The 25,310-nt window shown below is 40.4% G+C and overlaps 1 protein-coding gene across 10 annotated transcripts in view; it reads right to left on the bottom strand.

Annotated features, from left to right (window-relative positions):
• Positions 1 to 25,310, bottom strand: part of ERC2 (ELKS/RAB6-interacting/CAST family member 2) — a 538,310-nt gene that overhangs the window by 235,594 nt on the left and 277,406 nt on the right. For all 10 annotated transcript variants that reach the window (XR_014005105.1, XR_014005106.1, XR_014005107.1 and 7 more), the window contains one exon: positions 21,374 to 21,509. Coding sequence is in view for 3 of the 10 variants with exons in the window: in XM_081184043.1 (XP_081040169.1) it covers positions 21,374 to 21,509 (136 nt within the window). In the remaining 7 variants the exon portion in view is untranslated. The remainder of the gene's footprint in view (positions 1 to 21,373; positions 21,510 to 25,310) is intronic.

The raw sequence follows: 25,310 nt of genomic DNA, 5'->3' as shown, positions 1-25,310 counted from the left end.
ATTTTCAGGTCACTTCCGGGTTCGGTGCAATGTGTGTGTGTGTGGTGTGTGTCTGTGTGTGTGTGTGTGTGTGTGTGTGTGTGAGAGAGAGAGAGAGAGAGAGAGAGAGAGAGAGAGAGAGATTGTGCGTCAATTGGACACACATAAATTGGCCGTTGCTTGTCATCACCTTTGGCCTATGCATGATGGAGGGTAGTGTGTACTGAAATTTAGTGACTTGTTTGCTTGTGTAATATTTTTATTTATTTTTATGTTGACCTGTTTTTGTATGTTGTGACTCACTCTGAGATCTTTCTACAATGAAGGGTGGGATATATTATTTAATAAAAGAAACTATATCCATAGTCTGTGATAACTGCTTATTAACTTTTGGAAACCACAGAGGACCACGTTGGTCTAGCAAGGCGAACAGTCTATTATGGGCTTGTTCCAAATGCAACATATGTATAAGGCACAACCACCCCCATATGGAAAATGTTATGTCATAAACTTCATTTATATTTGATTTATTGCATAAGGTAATGCATTTTGGACCAATGGAAAGAAATCCAGTATTCAATGGAAAGCAACATTTATACAGCAGTCATTAACATTCACACGTAAAATTTACTGCCAAGATATCACATGAGAGGAAGACTCACAGAAAACAAGGTTCTGCATGGGTCAGACCGTTCCCATAGTTCAGCAGTGCAGGAGTCAGGAGGACATGGCCTCCTAATTCATATCCACAACATTTCAAGGATAAAGAAAGATAGGAGATGTCATACTTCATCTCGATTCTAGAGCAGTCTGCAAAGCTGCAGGGATATCACCAGAAAGATCAGTTTGCTTCAACCTAATATACAAAACAGATTGTACACAGGTCTTCCACCACCCCCTACCCCACCCCCTAGCAACATTGTGTAACCTAAGGGATTTTCCTGGCTTTAGAATACATACCACAATCTAGCCCTTTGCCTCAACACCCCACGATCCATAGCTGATAAATATTACTTATCATCCAATTGAAATGCAGCTAATTCTAGGCCAAAATCATCAGCTGTTTAGCCTTACATACCAATGTACCGCAAATGTTTAGGCCAGGAAGGGAAGAATTAAGCAGTATCAAATTTACACAGAAGAGGGAATTTTGGAAGGTAGAATGTACAGCAATTACAGGAGCTGGAATTAATCCAGCACACTGGGATTAACATTCTTACTGTAAAGGCAAGGACCAAGGGATTGTTAATGACCACATGTGGTCTTTATATCACCTCTGAAGGATAGCACCTCCTGTAATTCAAAGCCTACTGTCCAAAACATCATCACGGCTTCCCTATGGTATCTCTGGACAGGTTTACCAACCAAATACTAACCCAAGCTGACCTCCCTTAGTTTGAGAAATGTAACAGGAATACAGCACAGGAAATGCAGCTCCGAGAAGAAAAGAACAGGTGGTGGAGAAATAACAGCTCTGCTGGGAATGTTTTGTGAAGTTACTTGCATGCTCTGCTGGCATTACAATGCCAGTGGTGGGCTGGAGAAGGGCCACTGAACTGAAATTGAATCCTGGCAAGATTGAGGTCCTGTAGGTGGAGCGGTTCCCAGGCCTGGGAATTAGGCTTTTAACTTATTCTGGATGGGGTTGGACTCCCTCTGAATCCATTGCTGTCTCGGGAGATCCCAGTGGCAAGAACACCCTTCACCAGCTTCAGCTGCTCCTGCACAGGGACAGCACTGCTTCACCAACACACTGGTAAATTCAAGACTCAGCTACTGTGATATTTTCTGTATGGGGCTGCTCTTGATATAGGTCTGAAAGCTTCATCTAGTGCAGGATACAGAGACAAGGTTAATGAGTGATGTACCTGGCCAGGGAAAGGTAACACTATTGTTGAAGGGACCACACTGGCTGCTTGTTTTTGTTTTAAGCAAGCTTACCCAGACATTTAATTTTATTGTGTATTGTCAGGGAACTGCCATCGGAGCTAGAGGCGGAGGGAAGGCTCCAGAGGGATGCCGGAGAGGGTCCCAGTAGGGAGAGGGTCAGCCCATTTGCGGAGGAAGGAAATCAGCGTAACGCCAGTGGAGAAGGGGGCAGATGGGGGAATCGGAGAGGAGGCTCCAAAACTCCTCACCAGAGACCAGTGGAGAGAGTACGGGTCCTCCGCTGCCCACACCCTCCCTGCGCAGAAGGCTTCCGCGCAGGGAGACTAGGCGGAGACTAGGCATCAAAGAACTTTTGTGCTGGAAGAAGTTCAAGAAACGCCCACTGACGGATTCTGCCAGTGACTGAGACAGTCACGATGCTAGAGGCTGTTCAGTCAGAAAGGGTTCAACCAGGTAACCTAGCCAGGAGTGGCGGCAACTTACGCACGAGCAACCCCTAAACCCATTACATGTATATATTTAAAAACTTGATTTTTATCTATATTTTGATAGTTTTATTATGCCTACTGTTTTTAAAGTCTCTTAGTTTTAATAGCACTGCTTTATATTATTTTATGTAAATAGATTCAGGGTTTTCATTAAGCAGTAGATAAACTTTGCTAAATAAATAAAATAACTACCTACATGTAAGTAAATATCTTATGTACCTTCAATGTTATACCTTGAAGTAGAATTGTTGCATCAACACTATTTTACAGGGAAACTAAAAAATAAGGGATATTTCCATGTCTTACTTTTGAAATACAATAGTTTATTATTTAAGAGAGAATATGCAAATAGATTCTGTTACAGTTATCAGAAGATGGTACAGTGGTAGCTTGGTTTAAGAACAGCCCTGTTTACAAACTATTCGGTTTACGAACTCCACAAAACCAGAAGTAGTGTCCCGGTTTGCGAACTTTATCTCAGTGTAAGAATGGAAGCCAAACGGTGGAAGGGCACCGGCGGCGGGAGGCCTCATTAGGGAAAGCACACCTTGGTTTAAGAATGGTTTCAGTTTAAGAACGGACTTCTGGAACAGATTAAGTTCGTAAACTGAGGTACCACTGTATTTGACAGCACTTGTATGTTGTATTTCTATTCACATGTCATTTGGCCTTTTCATATAAAAGAAATTATTGGGCAATACTATGATAATGTCAGAAGTGTGGTCCTTGAACTCATTTGACACACTCTTGTGAAGGGTGAGTTGTAAATGCGCAACAAGCACTTATTGTGGGAACAACTGAGGAACAAAAACAAACACAGTATACTAAACTTCGATAGAAATTTTCGCACCAACTTGTGAAAGTGTGAAAAAAGTGAAGCAATGTGCGAATGCAGAGATCTTTATTAGATCCTGTTGTGCTGTAGAAGATTGCATCTCTTAGTGGTTTGAGATGGAAATAGTGCAATATTGTTCAGACCGAGGTCAAATGTATTTAAGTCCTGGCACTTAATAAAAATGAAACAGGCTGATATTCAACTTTGCTGAGCACTTCTGTCACCCATTGGCTTCAATGGGATTCATGGGTTCTCAGCACTTCTGAAATTACTTTTCAATGAAAACACATTTCCTTTTTGAATATAGACTTGCATCTGTTTTCCTAAATTCACTTATACTCAATCTTTATAGACTTCCTCTGAGCTGTAAATCTATGTTACATGCTTTCTTCATTTGTTTGCTAGACAAACTGCCCTTGAGAGTTGTCCTGAATCTAAATTCTTCCACCGTTGGCCATAAAATATTTCATTGCCTCAAAGTAAGCAAAGGAGTGGGGGTAGGAAAAATGGGGTTTGCGGAAGAAATTGCCGCTTTTCAGTACAGATTGTCAAAAACAAGATGCGGAAATATAGAGAAGACAATTGGGAAGGTTAAGGGAAGTGGCCCAGCTTTCAGCTGACAGATGGAAATGAGCACAAGAGGGAGTAGGGCTTAAAAAAAAAAGTTAGAGGAGACCTTTCATGAAGGAAAGTTTGCAGCTCTCAAGCAATATGTTCTGCTTGCTGATGACGCCAGATGTTTCCATTCCTGCTCTCCAGACACTGCATTCTTCTCTGCTTCATTTCTGCAGCTTGAATGGCTTTAGCTTTGCAATGCCAGTGTACCAACAGTAATATTATTACTAAGAGAATTAAACTGCATACTTTCATCCAATATGATGAACTGTTCCTTACTACATCTACCAGCATTTTCAAGACTGTTCATGAAATTTAGGGACTGTTCACATGTTATGAACAGATGAATGCAGATTAACTTTATAGTTTATACTGGGGTGAACATTGACCACAAGATTTACTTCAGACCCTGCTTCAGCAAAGAGCAAGATTTGGTCCAAAGTGCTTCAGGGGCAGTCTGATTTGGCTTGTGGGTCTGACCCGGAATCTCAATTAAAACAAAAAACAAAGCTTTGTGCTTTCCTCATTCACTGTTATGGGGCAATAAAAAAGGCTATTGCCTTCCTTATTTTTGACAGAACTGAATGAAATTTGACAGCATCTTAGCCCCCCTTGAGTGGACAACTTCTGCCAAATTAAAAATAGGTTCAGGCTTTTTAATACTAGATATGCTTAAGATTTTATTTTTTTATCTTGCAAAAAGGAACTGTCCCTGACGGTATATTTGCAGGCATGGTAGCCTCATCTGAGGGAACAAATTCTGACAAATTTCAGAAGGGTAGATGTAACTGCTTTTCTGCAAGAGAAACCTTTACAAGTATAGTGTTTTTAAAAAGGATTCACTTTATCTCCCTTTCTGTTTTATGGGTAATTTGTATGAAAACAGCATACACCCATCATAAAAGTGCCCTCAGGTAAGAAGCTTGCCACATTACAGGCAAAGAGGTCCTACAGCTTTTGTGCTAGGCAACCTTAAGATCGGTTTGGAGAGGACCATTTTGTTACAAAAAGAAGCTTCACAGAAAATAACCCTGAACATTTTCAGAAGGATGAGTGCAAGGGATAAGGCGTTATGATGGACTGGGGAGGGAAAACAAGTGTGTTCTGCTCAGTTGGTATCACAAGTCACACAAACTAAGAGCAAAACTGATGGGTGGATGGGTGGACAGGAAGATTTGAAGGCCCAGCTTTTTCCAGGCAAACACTACTAGCAGAACTAGTAAAATAGCACAAAAAGGCAAGAGCAAGGGGATAGCAGTCAGCTCTGTTTAGGGAAGCTTTTAATGTTTGATGTATTACAGTATTTTAATATTTTTCTGGAAGCCGGTCAGAATGGCTGGGGAAGCCCAGCCAGATGGGCGGGGTATAAATTATTATTATTATTATTATTATTATTATTATTATTATTAGCTCTAAAAAACCTCCACAACCCCCAAGTTAGGAGTGGGGAACTTCTGGCCCACAAGACTCATTAGGCCTGGCACAAGTACCAATTTGGCCTGCAAAGCCATCTCTCCAAAACCATGGCCACCTGCCCCACACCTGGCATCACTGACTGACAGGCACTGGCCAAGCCTGCTAGGATGGACTGTGCTTAGGTGATCCTAGTGATGCACTTCATTACGCAGCCAGTCCCTGATGAAAGCAGGGCTTCAAGCCTGAGCTGATGAGCTGACTAAAATTTGCTTCTATAACAGTCTGAAGTAACTGGAAAGGATGCCTATGAGAGCTGTGGAAATGGCCTCTTGAAATGAATTGGAAGGGGAGTGGATTTCACTACATTTATCCAGGGAGGGGAGAAATCCTCCAGCAGTATTTTGGGGAGGGGCTTGGCACCAGCAGTGACAGTAGCACACTGTTGCAAGCCCTGCCTCAACCATTGGTGGCCAATATCCAGAGAAAATTATGTGAAGTGGCCTTCGCCTTCTCCCCCTTAAGACGGATGAGATAAAGAAAAATCTCAGAAACTTTCTCAGCTATGTTTTCTGAGAAATGCCAGCTCAACTCCACTGCAAACCTTTCCACAAAAACACCAAAAAAGGTCAAATGTGGGAGTTTTAATTTAATCACCAGCAAGCATTTTTAGCATGCAAGGCATTTTAGGACCTCTTCATCCTTTAGCTCCCTAACCATTTTGGGAAGTCACATTTTAATGATGAGGACAGGGGCTGAGAGATGCTGATACAAAATGTTCAGTGAATCTTAGACTGAGCTAGGACTGGAACAAATGTTTCCCATTGTTAGATTCAAGCTTCTTTGTGCTCAACCACATCAGCTTTTCATATGCAAAAGTTAAGAATGAAAAAGGTATGTGCATGGCCCATCAGGCCCAGAATCCCACTCCTCACAACCTCAGCTGACTATGCAGTAGCTGAGTACTGCATCTGATGCTTCTATGGACAGCTTAAAGCATGCAGTGCAGAGATAAAAGTGATTATTAAAAAATAATGCATATAGAGGGATTAAAGCTCAGTCATATTAAAGCTCACTCATAACTTCAGTACCTAGGGCTACAATGTTCGGTTCACTTACATGGGAGTAAGGGCCACTGAACTCAATTGGACTTACTAGAGATATACAGGCTTGCTCTGAATGCAACATATAAAACATATCAAGGTGACATATAAAATCAAATGCAAAGAAAACTTAAACTTGGCTGTTTTGTCCTACAGGATTTGACTTAGATTACAGTTTGAATATCTCCACTTTATTACTCAAACCTGCTTGACTGAGCTGCCACGAAACTTTAATACATATTTTAACTGCTTGACAGTCTGAGCATAAGCAGAAGGCTTTTTAATGCCAAAAGGAGGCTTAAAATGCAATTACTTTTTAAAATATATATATTTAAAAATGCATCTATAAGTAGAGCTCCATAACAGCAGAAGCTGTAATTTTAAAACTGATTTTTAGAGGACAAAATACATAGCAGTTGAGGAAACAAATCTCTAATGGTTTGTTTATCTACCATCAAAGCAGTTTCTGTGTGAATTCCATTTATTTCAATGGGACACACATAGGTGACACTCTCAGTGAACTCCATATCATATCTACAGGTATCAAAGTGCCCTGTGCAGTATTATATTTGAGAATTGTTTCTCTAATCAGAAGCACAAAAACATGGTATATTAACTTGGTTCACAGTTCAGAAAAGAGGTATTAAATATGCCTCCAGTACAATGCAAGGTGTTTTGGGTTTTTTTAAATTACCACGATGTTATATACAGACTATAACTGTACTTTTATTTGGTGGTATCAAGTTTTCATCAAGTATTCTTGATGAAGAAGACTTCTTGGGCTAAAAAGGAAACACAAAGTCCATGTAATACTAATACTGCACAAGTACTACTTCAAAAATCTTGACATTGCAAGAAACCGTTATGTCTTTTGGCTTTGGCTGTAATTCTTCATAGCTTACATTCCTGTTTTAAAACTTTGCTATATATAGGCAACTTAAAATTAACCATTGTTAGCTCTTGTACACATATAAAATATAGTGTGTGTGTGTGTGTGTGTGTGTGTGTGTGAAAGAGAGAGTGATCTTCATTTTAACACTAGAAATTAGGAGACAACTCCTGTCCTGATTAATTAGCTCTGTCTCACTGCTCTGTTCTACCTGCCTTCCAGTTTAATTTTGAAATTGATGCAGTTGTGGTTTGTCGTTTCACAGTTTGCCATTCTCATGCTTTTTCTCTTTCCTCTTATGCAGGTTGCCAATGCTGTTACATATGTGCTTTGATTAAAACATGGCCTCAACATTCATGTTCATGCAATTGCAGTGTTGCATCAATTATCACTATCACATGTGTACATTGCTTACATCACTATACAAAAAGAAATATTGTTGCAATCACACCATGGTTCTTTTGCATGGTATTTAACCAATGTACAAATGCACTCATGCACATCTGTAACCTATATTGAAAAAGGACATGAACTGAAAACTGCAGCCAACTTTGAATGCACAGTAGTATGACCTAAGTCCAGAAACAAAATATAAACAAACAAAAATGACAAATGACTAACATAGCAGTGGCACTCCACAAACCAGATCAAGTAATCTGGAACTCATAAATCAACAGATAAATTAAAATGGGGAGAACTAATTGAAACCAAGGACTGCGTTCAAATGTTTAAAGGCAAATCTTTCTGCTTATGCTAGTGGCTCAAACCCCCATCCAAGAAACCTAACAGTCTAATTTTCACATCTGGGCAAATGTTTCCCTGCCACTCATCACACATCTAAGATGTAAAAAACAACAATAGCAAACGCATTTCTTAAAATACAATGACTGGAACATTCGCATGAAAACCCAAAGGCTTTTTCAGACAAAAGCAGCAGTTAGCTCCCTCCCCCAAGTCCAAGGAAGTGTTACCCCAAAGTCTAGGTGCAGAGTTGAAAATCTATACTTCCACTCATATTTCTCCTGGGCTGCAAGTGATATAAAATGCTCTATGAACTCCAGTTCTGAGGTGAGATAAGAGAATTCTCCCTGCAGGCAGGCAAACAGCGAAGAGGTCTATAGGAACAGCTTCTTCTCACAAACAGCCAACTCATAGTCGACAAGCAATTCTCATATCCCCAGGCTTTACAGCAAATATTCAAGCAACAACCAGATGTGGACCTGGAAGGCTCTGTAAAACAATCTTCGACTTTCCAACCTTTCCCCCTTCAGAAACTTGTGTGTGTGTGTGTGTGTGCGCGCGCACACACACACACACACACACACACACACACACAGCTTATCCCCAGGACCATTCAGGGTTAGGGAAAGCAGTGCCAGTTTCTTCCTGTGTTGATGCACTGTCACTAGTGCTGCAAGCATAACTAGTGACTCTCAACATGTAAATAAGCTCCACCCTTCAATGCAGATTAAGTGTCCATGGAGTCAATTTTTCTGACAGTATCTGTTTCATATCACTAGGTGGCTGCAATTTGAGGCTTAACATTTCCTAAATATAAATGACTATATGTCTCTGTGTTCCTATATCTCTGAAAAACTCTAATAGAAGGGGAAAGAATAAAAGAAAATAGGAAACAATTATCACAATTAGAGTATTTTTTATTTTTTTAAAAAAAAACACGTCTTGGCTGTTACAGCTTGCATCTTCATCCAAATCTTTTCTTTGGCTTTAGTTTCCTCCCCAAATGTTGCTTTGACTTTTCAGCTCAAACAAAACCAAAGTTCAAACTGAAACTTCGCCAAAACTGTTTTTCCAGAATCAGGGTCAAACTATGCAAAACTCAGGAGTTCCTTTTGCAACTATAAATCAAGCCAGCCTTTCCAAGATGACTCATAAGCTGATTGGTATATCTGGCTTGAACTTCATTTATCACGGTTTGCTAAAGTTCTAGTCATATTCGCTTTTCACTTGAAATTGCATCACTTTTTCCCAGAAGAGACAAGTTCAAAGCCAACGAGGTACTTAACTTTCCCTTCTGCTGATCTCAGTGTAAAGACAGTGCAGTCACTGAGATCGGGCATTCATGACCATAAGCAGTAAGAATCTCATGTGTGCTTCATTCCTTTCATATTTGCATGTTAAACAAAATGTTGGGAAGCAAGGTGAGGAAGGGCAAAGCTCATGTCAAGCTAGCAGGGCCAAATGCAAGTTCCTTTATGTGCTGTATTTCATCACATCCTTAACTTTGGCAGAAAACAAATGCATGGACAAAGAGAAAGTTATAGCAAACTACATATGAAATGCTGGCTGTAGAAGCCCAGAAATAAAATTTTAAAATGGAAGAACAGTAGATTGGTCTGTGCAAAGAAGTCATGTCTTTGCTCTGCCCTGAATCTTCCGCTTCATGGGATGTCCATGTGTTCTAGTGTTAGTAAAGAGGGAGAAGAACTTATCTCTATCTACTTTCCCCATGCCATGCCTGATTTTATGAACTTCTATCATGTCACCTCTTACTGCTTTCTGAATTACTGATGCCAAGATTCCAGAGAGGGGTAATTTTGCCTTTATGTTGGCAAACATCAATGCACTTCAATGACAGACATTTTTTTTCTCTACAGACCCATATTTCATATTATTTTGTTATTAAGAGAAATAGCTGTAGTTAATTTCACTAATTGTGGCACAAAATATAGAATCCAACAAACTTGTGTCCAGGAAGATTTTTTATAAAGCTTTGCCTTTCTAAGTCAAAGAGATATGATGAATATTAACTTAATCAAAGCAGAAATGATGTAGCCCATCTCACTGAAACCACCAAACTTTTGCCAAATAGTCTCTCCCCCACCCCGTTATAACTTTTCTACTTGGGTTAGAAGTCAGATGTTTCCAGACTTAACACACAGTCAGAAAGTGTATATTTCTACACTAAACCACAGTGTAGTTAGAACTTTAATCCTCAAACCTGAGCAAGAGTAAAAATCCCTGAAAAGTGATTAAATGGATAAACCAATAATAAAATCAGATCAAGAGAGGAGCATTTCACTTAAAAAAACAAAACACTGAAACCTTATGGCCGTTCAGATGTTCAGAAGTCAAACATCCAAGGATATTTTTCGAAATTGTGGCTTTCTAGTTTTTCACCAGGCTTCTTTCACAAAAAGCGTTACCAAAACAAAAACAAATCAAGCATAATGACATAGAGAAGCCCTGTGCTTCGTTTTCAGCATGTCTAATTGGCTTTGACAGCACACCAGTAATTTAGTGCACCAAAATCAACACGGTGTACTACAACTGCCTGGTTACAGAGCGGACAAACCTGCACCTATAGCTTGATTTTGACAATGGAAGCATTTTCAACAACCTTAAGGGCACTACCCTACACTGGCGCTCTGCTGAGGGGCTTTAGAATGTTGCAGAAACCCTGCTGTGCCACCAGGATGTCAGTTGAGCCGCCAAGACAGCTCCATTGGTAGAATGGCTGGAACAGGAAGAAGTTGTGGGCTAAGGAATGCTACAAGCCATGATGGATCTGCTCTGCCTACACAGTTGGAGAGAGCAATGCTTCTGAATACCATTTTATGGGAACCACAGGAGGAGAGAGTGCTCTTGTGATTGAGCCAGTGTGGTGTAGTGGTTAAGAGTGGCGGACTCGTAATCTGGTGAACCGGGTTCGCTTCCCCGCTCCTCCACATGCAGCTGCTGGGTGACCTTGGGCCAGTCACACTTCTCTGAAGTCTCTCAGCCCCACTCACCTCACAGAGTGTTTGTTGTGGGGGAGGAAGGGACAGGAGAATGTTAGCCGCTTTGAGACTCCTTAAGGGGAGTGAAAGGGGGGGATATCAAGTCCAAACTCTTCTTCACTTCTTCTTCTTGAATCCTGCTAACGGGTTTCCCACAGGCATTTGGTTTCCCACTGTGAGAACAGGATGCTGGACTAAAAGGGTCATTGGCCTGATCTTGTCCTTATGTGACACAAGGGAGAAGTACATTTAGAGAAGAGCCTGCATCCGTTCAAACCATGGTCACTTTCCTACCAACAGCACAGGAAATTTCTCTCCCATTGACATCAAAAGATGGGGGGATCACTATCCCAATACCAATATACAACCCACAGCATCATCACAACAGAGCATACAACATGTTACAACTCAGCACCAATAAAGGCACATCGGAAACAGAATATGAACCCTACACAGCAGCACAATAACCCAAATGTCAAGATGCACAGGATAGGGCTATCTCTCTCTAGTCTCTCGTCATACACTCAGAGCTGGCAAACAGGAATTCTCGTGAAGGGAATTGAAGAGAAATAGCACTTTGCACAGAAAAGAAGCCCTCTGCACAAAACAGCCCTGCAGGAATGGCTCACCTGGTGGGTCAAGCCACATCAAAAGCTTCCTGACAGCAGTGTTGCTGCTGTTTTTGAGAAGGGGGGTGGGCAAAGTGAGGTCAGGGCTGTGCAAACACACTGTCAAAGCCCATCCTTGCTGCCACCTCGCTCCTCCCCTTTCCTAGAATGGGGTTGAACCAGGGACCTACAACATGTAATATGAAAACTGTTCCACCCAGCTAGAATCCCTCTTAGAGCCGCTGGGCAGGAGGCCTCATGATTTCATTCAATTGGACAAGACTATATAAACGAGGAGAAGAAAGCTGGGAAGGACTGTAGCTCAGTATTAGGTGCTTGCTATGCATGCAGAATGCTCCAGGTTCAATCCCCACCATCTCCAGATAAGGGAGTCGCTCCAGCCCCTTGATCACTTTTTGAGCTATATCTTTTCTACGGTGAGGTGGTCAGATCTGTACATAAAGTTCCAAGTGTGGCTGCATCATAGATTTGTAACATTGCGTTATAATACTGGCAGTTTAATTTTTAATCCCTTTCTTACTGATCCTAAATATGTAATCTGATTATTATTTTTTACAGCTGTGGTACATAGGTCAACATCTTCATCAAATTATCCACTATGGCCCCAAGGTCTCATTTCTGGTCAGTCACTTCCACTTCAGACCCCTTTAGCACATATATGTGAGATGAGGGAGAAAAATTACCCCAGTTGCATCACTTTATACTTGCTTACACTGAATTGCATTTGCCATTCTGCTGCCCATTTACTTAGTTTGGGGAGATCCCTTGGAGCTCTATACTATCCCATGAACAATTTGGTGTCATTTGTAAACTTGTCAACCATAACAGAGATTGTGTTAACCTTATTGTTTAATCCTGCACTGAACAGCCACCGAACAAAAACTGCTAATTTTCCATCTTACACATTGTATCCTAAAATTATAACTACTCTGTGTTCCCAAGGAGAACAAGATCGCTTTCATATTTGTGGTTTATTTCAGTATCTCCAGCATTCCTTTCTCCTGCCATCCTAGGCAATACCAGGAAACTTATCTACTAGCTCAAGGCTGCTACTGTAGATCTTTCTCCGGAGACAAAACAAAGAGAGCCTCAGCCAGTGATACAGAAGGCATCTGTCAGCATCTGCTCATTAGTGAGGTGCTTTATTGTCTGGTGTAATAAAAGTGGGTCTTATAAAACATTCTGGGTGGGGTTTGCTTAATGAACCCCGTCAGTGGCGGCCTGGCACAAGGGCTTCTACTTGTGTAATGGGGCTCCCTCTGGTCTCTTCCTCCCGCATCCCCCCAAATTGGCTCTGGAGTGGGGGGGGAGGTCAGGAGAACCCTCTTAACCTTGGTGGGGGAGGGGGGATTCCATGTGGTAAGCTGATATGCTATGTTTCAAATGTTTCCTTTTAGACCTTTGCTGCCACCTACATAACCGTGATTTTGAGGTATACGTTTTATTAGCTGTAGCTATGCTGGAAGTATTAAAACAAGTATCTGCCTGAGCTTTCCCTGTAATGTTTTAAATCACAAGCTGTGCTAAGGTGCAAGTACTGACAATTATCTCTGTCACATTTGCTGTCATCATCAATTGCGTATGAAAGCATGACTCCACTCTGTAAAAGCCCTGCTAGGACAAAATGATCTTGCCGAGTCAGACTCCTTGTCTACATAGCCTAGTACCATCTACCCTGATTAACACTGGCTTTCCAAGGGCTCAGCCCAAATGCCTTCCTAGACCTGCTAACTGAGTCAGGGGACGGAGCTGGCAGGATTATCTATGCAAAATCTGCTGCTACGCCATTGAGTTATGTGATCCATTGGGTCATAAAAATATTTTATGGGTTATGCATCACCAGTAGTTTTGCTGACAAAATTTGACCTAGTCCTGTGAGGGTGGAATACATGTACCAGCAGGCTGTAGGGTCAAAACACATACAAACATACAGATGCAGCATGATTAATTATGGGCTGGATGAACTCTGTAATATGGGGGGGGGGCGGGCAGAATACCACTTGTGTTTAGGGAGGGAGGGAAGGAAGAGGGAGAGAGAGAAAAATACTTACTCGGCCCAGAAGCAGCTAGCTAAGGTTAAACTACATCTACAAGAAGAGAAAGGGAGAGCTGGAAAGGAGACACCGTCCCCTCAATAGTGGAGCTTTGTGAATTTTTATAGTTGGCTAAGTTGACAGCAGCTGTTAGATTCCAATCAAACCAGAAACGAAGGAAAGAATGGGAATGTGTGGAAGAATACATGGCAAAACACGGTTCTAAAATCAAATTATTGATATGTATGGACTGAAGTTCATAAAGTTAAAGTTATATTATGGGGAAATGGACAATGAGGAATACATAAAGTATATCTACAGTGGTACCTCGGGTTAAGTACTTAATTCGTTCCGGAGGTCCGTTCTTAACCTGAAACTGTTCTTAACCTGAAACACCACTTTAGCTAATGGGGCCTTCTGCTGCCGCCATGCCGCCGGAGCATGATTTCTGTTCTCATCCTGAAGCAAAGTTCTTAACCGAGGTACTATTTCTGGGTTAGCAGAGTACCACTGTACTAACTGTCAGGGGACTGCCATCGGAACAGGGGAGGGAGTCAGGGGGGCTGTTGGAATACAGAGAGCCTACGAAGCTCCTGAGAAGCAGTTCCTCTTCCAGTGGTGGGAAAGCCACACTTCCAGTAGAGAAGAGAGGGAAGGGGGCAGCCAAGTGAGGAAAGGGCTCGAGGATGCTGCTGAGAGCCCCAGCGCCTCACCTAGCCAGGCTGGGCAGGAGGAACGCATGCCCCTTCCATCAACCAGCTTGCACAGAGGGGTCAAACACAAAGAGGGGAGGCTTGGGGTACCGAAGTTCTTATGCTGGGGGAGAAGCCGGAAGGGGCCACTCCCGAATTCTGCAAGTGACTGAGACGGACGTGAACTTGTTGATCTGCACTGTAAATAGTTTGCACAATAAAACCTGTAAAAGACAGGTCAGAGTCCTGCCTGGTTACTCACGAACAATCACCAACAGCATCAGACACTAACAAGTAGGTACATATAGATTGTATAATGGATAACGTGGAATGTCTGATAAAATGAATAACGATATGTGTCATTGAATGTAAAATAAAAACATAAATAAACATTCAGAAAGGGAGAGCTGCTCTGCTGTGGGAGCTGCGCAACAGGCAATGGCAGATTGCTTTTTAAAACATACCCTGTAGTCTCCCTGGAATGGCCTAGCCTCATGGGGCCATGCAAAAGATTCAAGACGAAGGAGCTGAGATAAAACACATTAACAAGCACAATATATCTAACAATAATAAGATCATTTATAAAGCAATGTGTTAGTGGATAACCATTTGCCAGCTTACAAGCATAGAATATTTGGTTGGGGGCTAGATGGACTGTGATTTTCCCTTACATCTATTTTAATGATTTGATACAGCATTAAAAGGTCAGAGCTTACCTCACTTCTTAGAAGAATAAAACTGCAATATATTAATGGAAGTATAAGAGGCCTGGATCCCTCCGAGGGTACCATTTTAGACTACAAGAGAGTGAATCATATTTATGAGGAAGTGACAAAAATCACAGTAAGTTTTAAAATGTCTATTCTGCTAGTCTCTGTCAAAATAATTATGCTTTTGGGGATTTTGATGAGGACTTGAAAGGAATGATTAGTTCTAATGAGATGAGATTAATTGATGGCAATATTCAGTTTGTTTCATTATTTGAGTTATAGATTTTGGTTGCTTTAAAAAAGTCTTTGGAATTTTCTTTGAAAAAATAATTTTAATCTCATACTTTTATATGGTTCAGTTTGCTGATTTTATTACAATTAACATGATGCTAGCTGTTTTGGAAAAAGAGTGGCAAAATATGATGTACAGATGGAAATATATATCTCATCATACATAGAGTTTGCAAAAGAGAAAAACAAAACTCCTACAGGAAATCCTTTCCATTAAAATGTATAACTTTACTGAAAACTGTGAAATTTGCAATTTTGAAATTAATCCATGAAAACCACAGAAGCTGGCTGTAAATTCTGTAAACAGTAAACCTTAGCATATAAAATACATTTATCTAGAATGGACTGAGATCCACTTCTTTATAAGACACAAGTGATTGATTGCTATTTTTAAGAGTGCTAAATTTCTGTCTAAATTATTGCCTTTGACACTGATTATTATTTATATAATCTTGGGTGTTTAAATTTATAACTAGTAAGATATTAGACAAGCTATAAATCAAACCGAACAGTAGAGAAATGAACTTCTTTTAGCTTTTTACATTAGGCTGTGATGTGCTGAAATGCTAACATCTTATTATAAGATTATTATATGAGGTTATTGATGTAGAGTTGACATGCGACTTGATTTGCAGATGCCCTGCTCACTAACCTTTTGCAACTATATCTCAGTGTAAACCTGTGGTAATTATTGCTGGATAGGGAGAGTTGGTTTAACTGAACTACTTCTTTTGATGCATGTTGAATGTGATTGCCCCCTAGAGATTACAAGAGTCCCACATGTGTGAGTTATTACATAAACATTGAGGGGAGGGGAGGGAAGAAAGGTGTATCTTACGAAAAATTCCTGTGGGTTTTGTTGCAGGTTTTTCCTAAGAACCGTAATTCTTACAGTGTCTATTCATACACATGTTTAAAAATATCCAGCCTAGCATTTAAGAAAAGATACAGAGGTATAATTCCTAAATGGAGGCAGTGCCGGATTTACGTATAAGCTAAACAAGGTGTAGCTTAGGGCCCCACTCTCTTGGGGGCCCCAAAATAATTTAAAGGGGGGAAAGTCCTGGATGTACATTTCCAAAATATAAGATAAAAACCAAATAAAATAAAACCTACATACAGCAACAGTGTTTTGTGTTGTGTAGGCTCCTATTTGTTATGTGTAAATGGCTTTAGATACCTATTAGGTCCATAAATTAGCATATAGCATATGTTCAACACAAGAAACAGTGACAATTTGTTGTTGACAAAGGACAGCTGGACCTATAAAGGGCCCCATTACCTTCAGTAGCTTAAGGCCTCATCAAACCTAAATCTGGCCCTGAATGGAGGTCAGTGCTGCTTAGCAAATTGTGTAGACGTATTTTCCTCAATGGTTAGGAATCATAAAATGTAAAATGTCATAGCTCTTTCTTAACATAGCCTGCATATCCTTGAGTGTGCCTTTTCCACAATCTCTCTAGTTATGCAGAGGACACTTTGGAAGGATGGGGGAATCTTCATGATATTGTTGGGCTACAGCTCCCTTGTGTGGAGTGATGGGGCTGGGGCTGATGGGAGTTGTAGTCCAACCAGGAATATGAAACAACAGTAACAACAAACAGTATTATTGATGATCACTCTCTGTCTCCAAAACTCTCTTTCTCCTGGTTCGCCAACACTTGAGCATTTGTAGAGACACTCCAGCAAAGGAGTTGAGCTTCAGACCCTACATCTCTATTTTTAGAAGTCAGTTGTGCTCTGCAGCTCTGGGACACAGGAGCTGTCCATGGTCCAGTAGATCCTGTTTCTGGCCAAGAAACTATCCTGAAGCTGCTCCCCAGCAGTCTGCTTCATGACTGTTCTACTGACTCTTGGCCACTTCCATATTGCCTCAGGGGGCTTTTCCTGGAACTTGCGTGATCTAAACAGTCATGACAAAAAAACCGACTTGCTGGAAGAGTTTGGGCACTTGTGAAATAGCTTCTACTCTGAAATATCGCAATGGAGGTTGTTTAAATAATGCCTGTAAACTGTCCAATTTTGCTATAGGTTGTTGTTGGTGTTTTCTCCAGAAACGAAGGAACTGTTTTTCAACAGACATGCAAATTATAAGCATAGGCCCCGGAGGACATAATTTTAACAAATATATAAATCAAACAGTACACAAAGTGCCCCCTTCACCACCAGAAGACTTGCAATGGCAGGTTATGGATGTTGGAGAAATCTGATGGGAACAGAAATGAGTGTGGAAATTGCAGCTGTCCATATATTCACTCGTAATCAGGACCAGAATTACATGACCAGATTATATCAGGAATAATCTTTCATAAGATTCTAGCCATGTGGTGCTCAGCACTGAGATTGGAAATAATCCTTTGGCTGCTCTTTGATAGTCAATTATCAAACTCATTATGAAAACTTTCAAAGAGCAGGCAGCATTTACATAGACTTTGATATCAAAAGGTGGCAACAGAGGCTTTCCCCTGATCTTACTATTGTGTTCCCACAGCACTAAGATCAGACATAAGTTTCTGTCTGCTTTTTAAATGCCAGGAGGCAGAAAAAGCTTTTTCCTGCTCTGTCCACAGCATTAATATAGGAGATACGTTTTTGCTGCTGCCTTTTACCATCAAAGAGCAAGCAGAGGCTTATCTTTGATCTGAGGAGCAGATTGCTGAAAACATGAATACCACCAGCAAAAAATAATTTAAATATATTAGTAGCAGGAGGTTGGTTGCCTTGCCTGAATTCATACAAAAGAATTTCAACTTTTGAAGATTCAGTCACATCTGAACCGTTCAAATCTAAATATGAATCAAATCCCAAAATATGCCACTGATACACAAAACTCATCAACTTACGTTCCTGGAGTAAATTATCAGTACTGTAGTTCACTCTTCCTCTGAAATCACTGACATCTGTCAATTCCATAAAATATTGGCAGAGGTTCATTGCTAATGGACTGTATCCCAAGTTTAATGGAACCTCTGCTGGCCAGGTAATGACCACCCATAGTAAAAATCAGAAATTAATATTCAACTCAGATAGCCTCACATATGTAGGTTATCCAATTTTGCAGTCTTAAAACAAACTAGTTCTTACTTTCTAAGTTTGCAATTGTGCTAATAAGTTTTTAAATCTTTTGCTAAATCAGTTTGCTTTTCTAAATAAAACTTCAGAGCAATAAAACTTGTGAACAGAATGCAATAAGAATGAATATGTTAAGGCTAATTCATACGTTATTCTTGTTCTTATTCTTACAAAGAAAAGATATAAAGCTACACTTAAATGCTTAACCACATGGAGATGACTAACATTAGAATGCATCTACTGGCAAAGAGAGAGAGAGAGAGAGAGAGAGAGAGAGAGAGAGAGAGAGAGAGATCACTGAAGTGTGTGAAATTAATAACACACTATACATTTTGCTGAAAGGTGGACATTTTTGAGGTTGAACTTATTAGTTACACTTCCTATCCTGGCAAAATCCATCTATAATTAGAGAAGCAGAAAAATGGCAAGAGAAGTACCCATGAACAAATCTCCAAAACTCACATAGTTGCATGATATTCTCTGCTGGCTGCTCTTTGTTTTTTGTTTCACGCCTTTTGCTTTGTAAAGATACTAATGTTTAATACACTGAGCACACATAACCACTTGAAAAGAAGAAACCTTATTATCCCCAGGAAACCTACCAATTGAAAATGGACACACGTAAGATAAAATTCTGTTTTTAGGCAATGAATTAAAAAGAAAACAAGCATAAAATATTGGCTCTTACATTTCTTCATATATTAGTTCATTAATTTCACAGACTCAAGAAAAGGCGATGGGGGGTAAGAGAGAGAGACAGAGAGAAGACAAGCCAAAAATGACAACTCTTGTCTTTTTTTGATTCAAAATGAGGTTGCTTTTCCAAAAAGAGTTTGCTAAAGACTAGGAAAGTGTTTCAGATTTAAGAGATTTATACCGAGTGCTGTTGTGTGATCTCTGTAATACTAAATCTAATGTTTATTGGTAGTGATAAATCAGAGTTGCACATAATACTTTAAATACTAGAGCACACATTTTATAAGGAGTAATCACATCTCAACGACTCCACATGACAGCTTTCCACTGCCATCACTATAACATGACTAAAGGCCTGTCTGGGTGTTCATACTCAAACATTCTCCATTGTGTGAGGGAAGGACCAAGCCTTCTCTCACTTCTCCTGCCAGACCCATCCCACACTGTTCACACGTTGGTGGCCTGGAACAGGGAGCCTGCTTTATGTGCCTGGCCTCCCAATGTGATGTACAGCCCTGATAATGCAAGGTTCTACAGAAGTATGTTGCCAATAGTCAAGCATTGGCTGAGAGCCTCGGGGACCCTTCACCAGTCAAACTCAGCTATGCCACCATTCCCAGGTGGCATTTTACCTGTGGATGGGCACCGGTGCCACTTTTGAATGGGAGCACCACTCATTTCCCATCTGCTGTTACTGACCGCCATCTCAATTTACCCAAAATGCAATGCTCTAGACTAAATCTATAGCTTTCAAAGATTTGTAGGCTCAGCAGAACTTTATACAATAAAATTCTTATCCAACATAGCAACAAGATGGCAAGACCACAGTTATTCCCCTTTCTGTGACAGAATGGCCCTGTTAAAGCTTGCCACTTCTACTCGTTAACTTCTGTTAATTGTGAGGTGAATACAGACATATGAGTGTAGGCGAAACTTTTTGCATACTGCTCCCTCAAATCTTATTTGCACAGGAAGGAAAACTGAAGAGGCAGGAAGAATGAAAGTCTAAGCAATTCATCTTACGAGTAAACACTCTGCTTACACTCCTGCTCCCCTTTCCTGTCTCCTGTCTTGGATTGTGACCTCTCTCTGACTTTTAAATATAATCCTATTTCTGGCTCATCTCTTTGCTCCTCAGCAACTCAAACTTCTGCCTTGTTCTAACTAGCTTCCTGACTCCTGATCTGCCTTCTCTGGAACTTAAACTTGTCTGTTTCAAACTGTGTCTTCATCGTCCTCCCATCTCTGCAGAACACCCATGCCGAGCTAAGGCCTGAATGAATGCTCACTTAATGACAGGTGCATGTCTTTTCTCTCCCTCACATGACAACCTGCACTGGGAAAAACCTCCTCATTTACACAACCTATAAACGTGCAAGGGCACTGCCCTCATTTCCACCTGGCCATTCTTTGGTATCATGCAGCTGTTACAGCAGTATGAAGTAAATTAATTAGACTGATAGAAACAGATGAAGGATCTGTCCTTTATTTTGCACAACAGCTGCAACTGAGGGACGAATTCACAGGCACAGCTTGTTCTCCTGAGCAGATAAAACTAGGTAACAAAAGATGCAGAGGCAAAACAGGTGATCAGCAGCCTCACATATTTTATATATACGTAGCTGAATTGCACAACACTGAAGTGTAGGTAAGGAGGCCATACTGAGGGAGGGAGTTTCTTCGTCTCGTCTGCCTTTTCTCTCCCCCACCATGTTTCATTGGTCCCCACATGTAAAATTCCTATTGCCCCTTTTCTTTTGTATTCAGATTAAAATAATACTTTCAGTTCTTATGGAAGGTCCCTTGGAAAATATGAATGCAGCACAGAAGGACAGCCAGAATATGCAAGCGGCCTATAGCAGTTAGTTTTGCTATCTACTAAAAATGCTATAGCAGCATTTTTTGATATACAATGGAACACAACTATATTCACCTAAACAAAATCAAATTTCATTTTTTCTTCTCATCATTTCTAATCAGTAGATTTGCCTCAAGTAATTATATAAAATACCATTCACAACTGAGTAAGTCATACCCCAAATAACAACAACCACCTTCTACAAATATCCAGACTGCACTAGTCATTATAAGAAAGGTTTCCCTGATTTACACCATAATGTGCTTCTTCGCAACACGTCAATTAAATGTTGTCTTTCTGCACCACCTTTCCAGACCTTTGTCCATTAAGAAAAAGGACTTTCAGTATTCCATCAGAAATCAGGTTTGGAGCACATTTACTTGTTTATTTTTTTGCAACAGAACACTTCCAGAATATTTAGACAAATTAAAGCAACTCACCTGCAAATGCTGAGAGTTGTCTGTCATATTATCTTCACGTCTACGAACTTCTTCTAGCAACTGGGCATTCTTCTTCTTTTCCATTTGTTGATTGTGCTTCAGGTTTGCCACCTTCTTGTTTTGGTCCTTCATATGTCTAAGAATTGTATGCATAGGCCTGTTAATCCTAAAGGTCCAATTGACAGTTTTGCAGTGCAAATGTATAAATAATGGCACACGTCATTTGCATATTAGGTGCAGTTATCTAGCACATAAACTATACTGAACAGATGATAACTGAAACAATAAGCAGGTTGCACATGAAATGTCACTCTGGATGAAAACAAGCTTATGAGTATCTCTGTTTCTTTAAATTGATGCCTGTAGGGGTATGATGTAAAATGAACGCATGAGGTGATTTTTTAAAAACAAAAACATGTCACTGTTTCTTTCAGTCAGGGGTGCTGTGAGACTGCTTGCACAGTGCCTTTCCCTCCCCTCCCTCCAAAAATCCAAAAACATCCTCATCTCTCTGCCTTCAGGGGCATTTCCCCCCTAAACAGACACTGTGACATCTCATTACTGGAATAATGTTCTCAGGACTATGCTGCAAATCCAAACCAGCTTTTTTATTTGCCTTTGTGCTTTGGGTGAGCTGGGCAACTGTGCTGTAGACTTGTTCTCAGAAGAATGAACTTGTTAATGAAATTTGCTGTTCCCTTTTAAAACTGCTTACTGATGTATTTCGCAGACAAATTTCTCTTGCTAAATGAAAAAAGCAATTCTGAAGATGAATGCTAACATACTTAAAACAAACCAAATTCATGCCAAACATTACCAGAATAACGCTGTTAATAGAATTAAATGTGTTGTTCCTTTGCAATTTTAAACTGTAAAACTTATATTCTTCAACAAAGAAAAGCAATTGTTTGAAGTTATATGGCCAGGCATTGTCATGAAAGTCTGAAAAACTAATCTTAGGACAGAGTTACTACCTGCTTGGGTTCTTAGATATTAATTTATTTGACTTTCTCATGATTCTGAGGAATTTCCTTCTTCTTATCTATATAATAATAGTCATGTGCAAATTCCAAATGAGATCTACACACTAATCCTTTTTTGGCAAACTGAAAGGATATTTTCTAATGCCCATATGATCACTGGAAATTTTCCAGTATCTTCTGCACTAGACACTGTAATAAGAAAATACTTAAGTTGCAATGCACATTGAGCTGATGTAGCAACTGATCCATCTTCTCATAATCTCAAAATGGGACCTAGATACTTACCATTGGCACTTAAAACCTTTTCTATGAACATCCACTAAATAGAAGCTTTATTATGTCTTAACATTGTTTCCATTGGAAAGCACTATCACATGGCAAAGTTTCACAGAACAGTCATCCAGGCACCACTGTTACATGAAAGCAAATGAGGAATCTACACTCTGCCCTAAATTCTAGGGTAAAAGCTAGTAACAATTCAGATTATATAATTAAAACACAGTATCTGACCAGGAAACCAGTTACTACTCCATATCTACAATGATTTTTCAAGCTCTTAAAATGAGAGATAGCAATTCATATTTTTTTACCATAGGAAAATTTGAATTAGTGACTTCTTTATTCAGAAAAAAAGAGTGTGACCAAAGGAAAGGCCACATAATATCATGATTAATTACACTGTGTTAATTTTCATCCTGTGGATTCATTTACATAATTTTTAAAATCTCTCCCCTTTGGCATTTCCAAGCCCTCCTCTTTACTGCAAGTGTCTCTAAACTGTCCTAAACAGTAAGGTGGTCATTTCATGTGACCTTCAGATCATGCCCTGGAGCATAAGTAACCCAGTTTGGTAAGTAAGACATGTGCCATGCAAATGCAGTGTGCACAGTTCCTGACCTTCAATACAATGGAGTCTGATGCACAGATTGCCCCAGTTTAATCATCACCTCTTCACAAAATATCTAGCTGTGAAGCACTCTGGGTTGCTGAATATTAGCTGAAGTGAGTGGTTATAAGAATCTACTTCTTTCCTCAGCACACGTTACAAAATACCAAGGTTTTTCTCAGCACCTGTTATTCTCTATTGCTGCAGCAGGCCCCACCATTGAACCATGCCGTAAGGCCCCCTTGACTGGTGTGTTTCAGTCAGTACTGTTGTAGCACCATGTCTGAGGTGCTCTGGAGCATTGCGGGAAATTTAAACAGCTGCTAAACACCATCATGGTGATCACTGTAGCATCACGGCTCATGGGGGACACAGATGTAGATGGAGGCTCACTAGAGATCTCAGTGCCAAGGATCCCTTTGAACCTGGAGTTTGGCCCTGTAAACTACAGCAGAGATAAGCACTTCAACATATACTAACATGGTCATGTATTTTAGGGTCGCCATATTTTTAAAAAGTGAAAATCTGGACACAAAAGAGTTTTCGAGCTATTTTTAATGAAATTCGCCAAAATCTACACTTCTGACGTGGGTTGTCATACGTCCAGATTTTCCTGGACATTTCAGAATTTTCCACCCAGATGTTGTTTGCAAGGGCCAAATACCGGCTATGTTCGGGAATTCTGGACATATGGCAACCTTATGTATTTGCCTTCTAAAGGGCTACCTGTTGTGTTTTAATCATAGACAATATAACCAAGATAGCTTATTATTTGAGGAACATAGAAAATTCACTAACTCAACTTATGCCTATGAGGGAGCATACTTCATCATGAACACATATAAACTGCACAACGTCAGGCAATACCAATGAGACGGAAACATGGAAGGTGCCTAAAGAAGCCAGGGTGGCTATCTAAAGAACTTTTAACTGAATTAAGATTAAAAAAGGATGTGTACAAAAAATGGAAAAGGGGGGAAACCACCAAAGAGGAATTCAAACAAATAGCCAGCACGTGTAGACACAAAGTCAGAAAAGCTAAAGCACAGAATGAACTCAGGCTTGCTAGAGAGGTTAAAAGCAACAAAAAAGGCTTTTATGGGTATGTTCGTAGCAAAAGGAAGAACAAAGAAACAGTGGGGTCACTCAGAGGAGAAGATGGTGAAATGCAAACAGGGGACACAGAAAGGGCTGAACTCCTCAATGCCTTCTTTGCCTCAGTCTTCTCCGATAAAGAAAACAATGCCCTACCTGAAGAATTTGGAGCAAATGATTCAGCAAAGGAAACACAGCCCAGAATAACTAAGGAGACAGTACAAGAATATTTGGCTAGTTTAGATGTATTCAAGTCTCCAGGGCCAGATGAACTGCATCCAAGAGTATTAAAAGAACTGGCAGATGTGATCTCAGAACCACTGGCAGTCATCTTCGAGAAATCCTGGAGAACAGGCGAAGTCCCGGCAGACTGGAGGAGGGCAAATGTTGTCCCTATTTTCAAAAAGGGGAAAAGAGAGGACCCAAATAATTACCGCCCAGTCAGTCTGACATCAATAGCAGGGAAGATTCTGGAGCAGATCATTAAGCAAACAGTCTGTGAGCACCTAGAAAGGAATGCTGTGATCACCAATAGTCAGCATGGATTTCTGAAAAATAAGTCATGTCAGACTAACCTGATCTCATTTTTTGACAGAATTACAAGCCTGGTAGATGAAGGGAACACAGTGGATATAGCCTACCTTGATTTCAGTAAGGCATTTGACAAGGTGCCCCATGATATTCTTGTAAAGAAGCTGGTAAAATGCGGTCTTGACTCTGCTACCACTCAGTGGATTTGTAACTGGCTGACAGACCGAACCCAAAGGGTGCTCATCAATGGTTCCTCTTCATCCTGGAGAAGAGTGACTAGTGGGGTGCCACAGGGTTCTGTCTTGGGCCCGGTCTTATTTAACATCTTTATCAACGACTTGGATGATGGACTCAAGGGCATCCTGATCAAATTTGCAGATGACACCAAACTGGGAGGGGTGGCTAACACCCCAGAGGACAGGATCACACTTCAAAACGACCT

The sequence above is a fragment of the Podarcis bocagei genome (assembly GCF_964188305.1).
Source record: "Podarcis bocagei genome assembly, chromosome: 2".
Taxonomy (NCBI): Eukaryota; Metazoa; Chordata; class Lepidosauria; order Squamata; family Lacertidae; genus Podarcis; species Podarcis bocagei.
The sequence above is the reverse complement of the archived record's forward strand: the minus strand, read 5'-3'. Positions and strand labels throughout refer to the sequence as shown.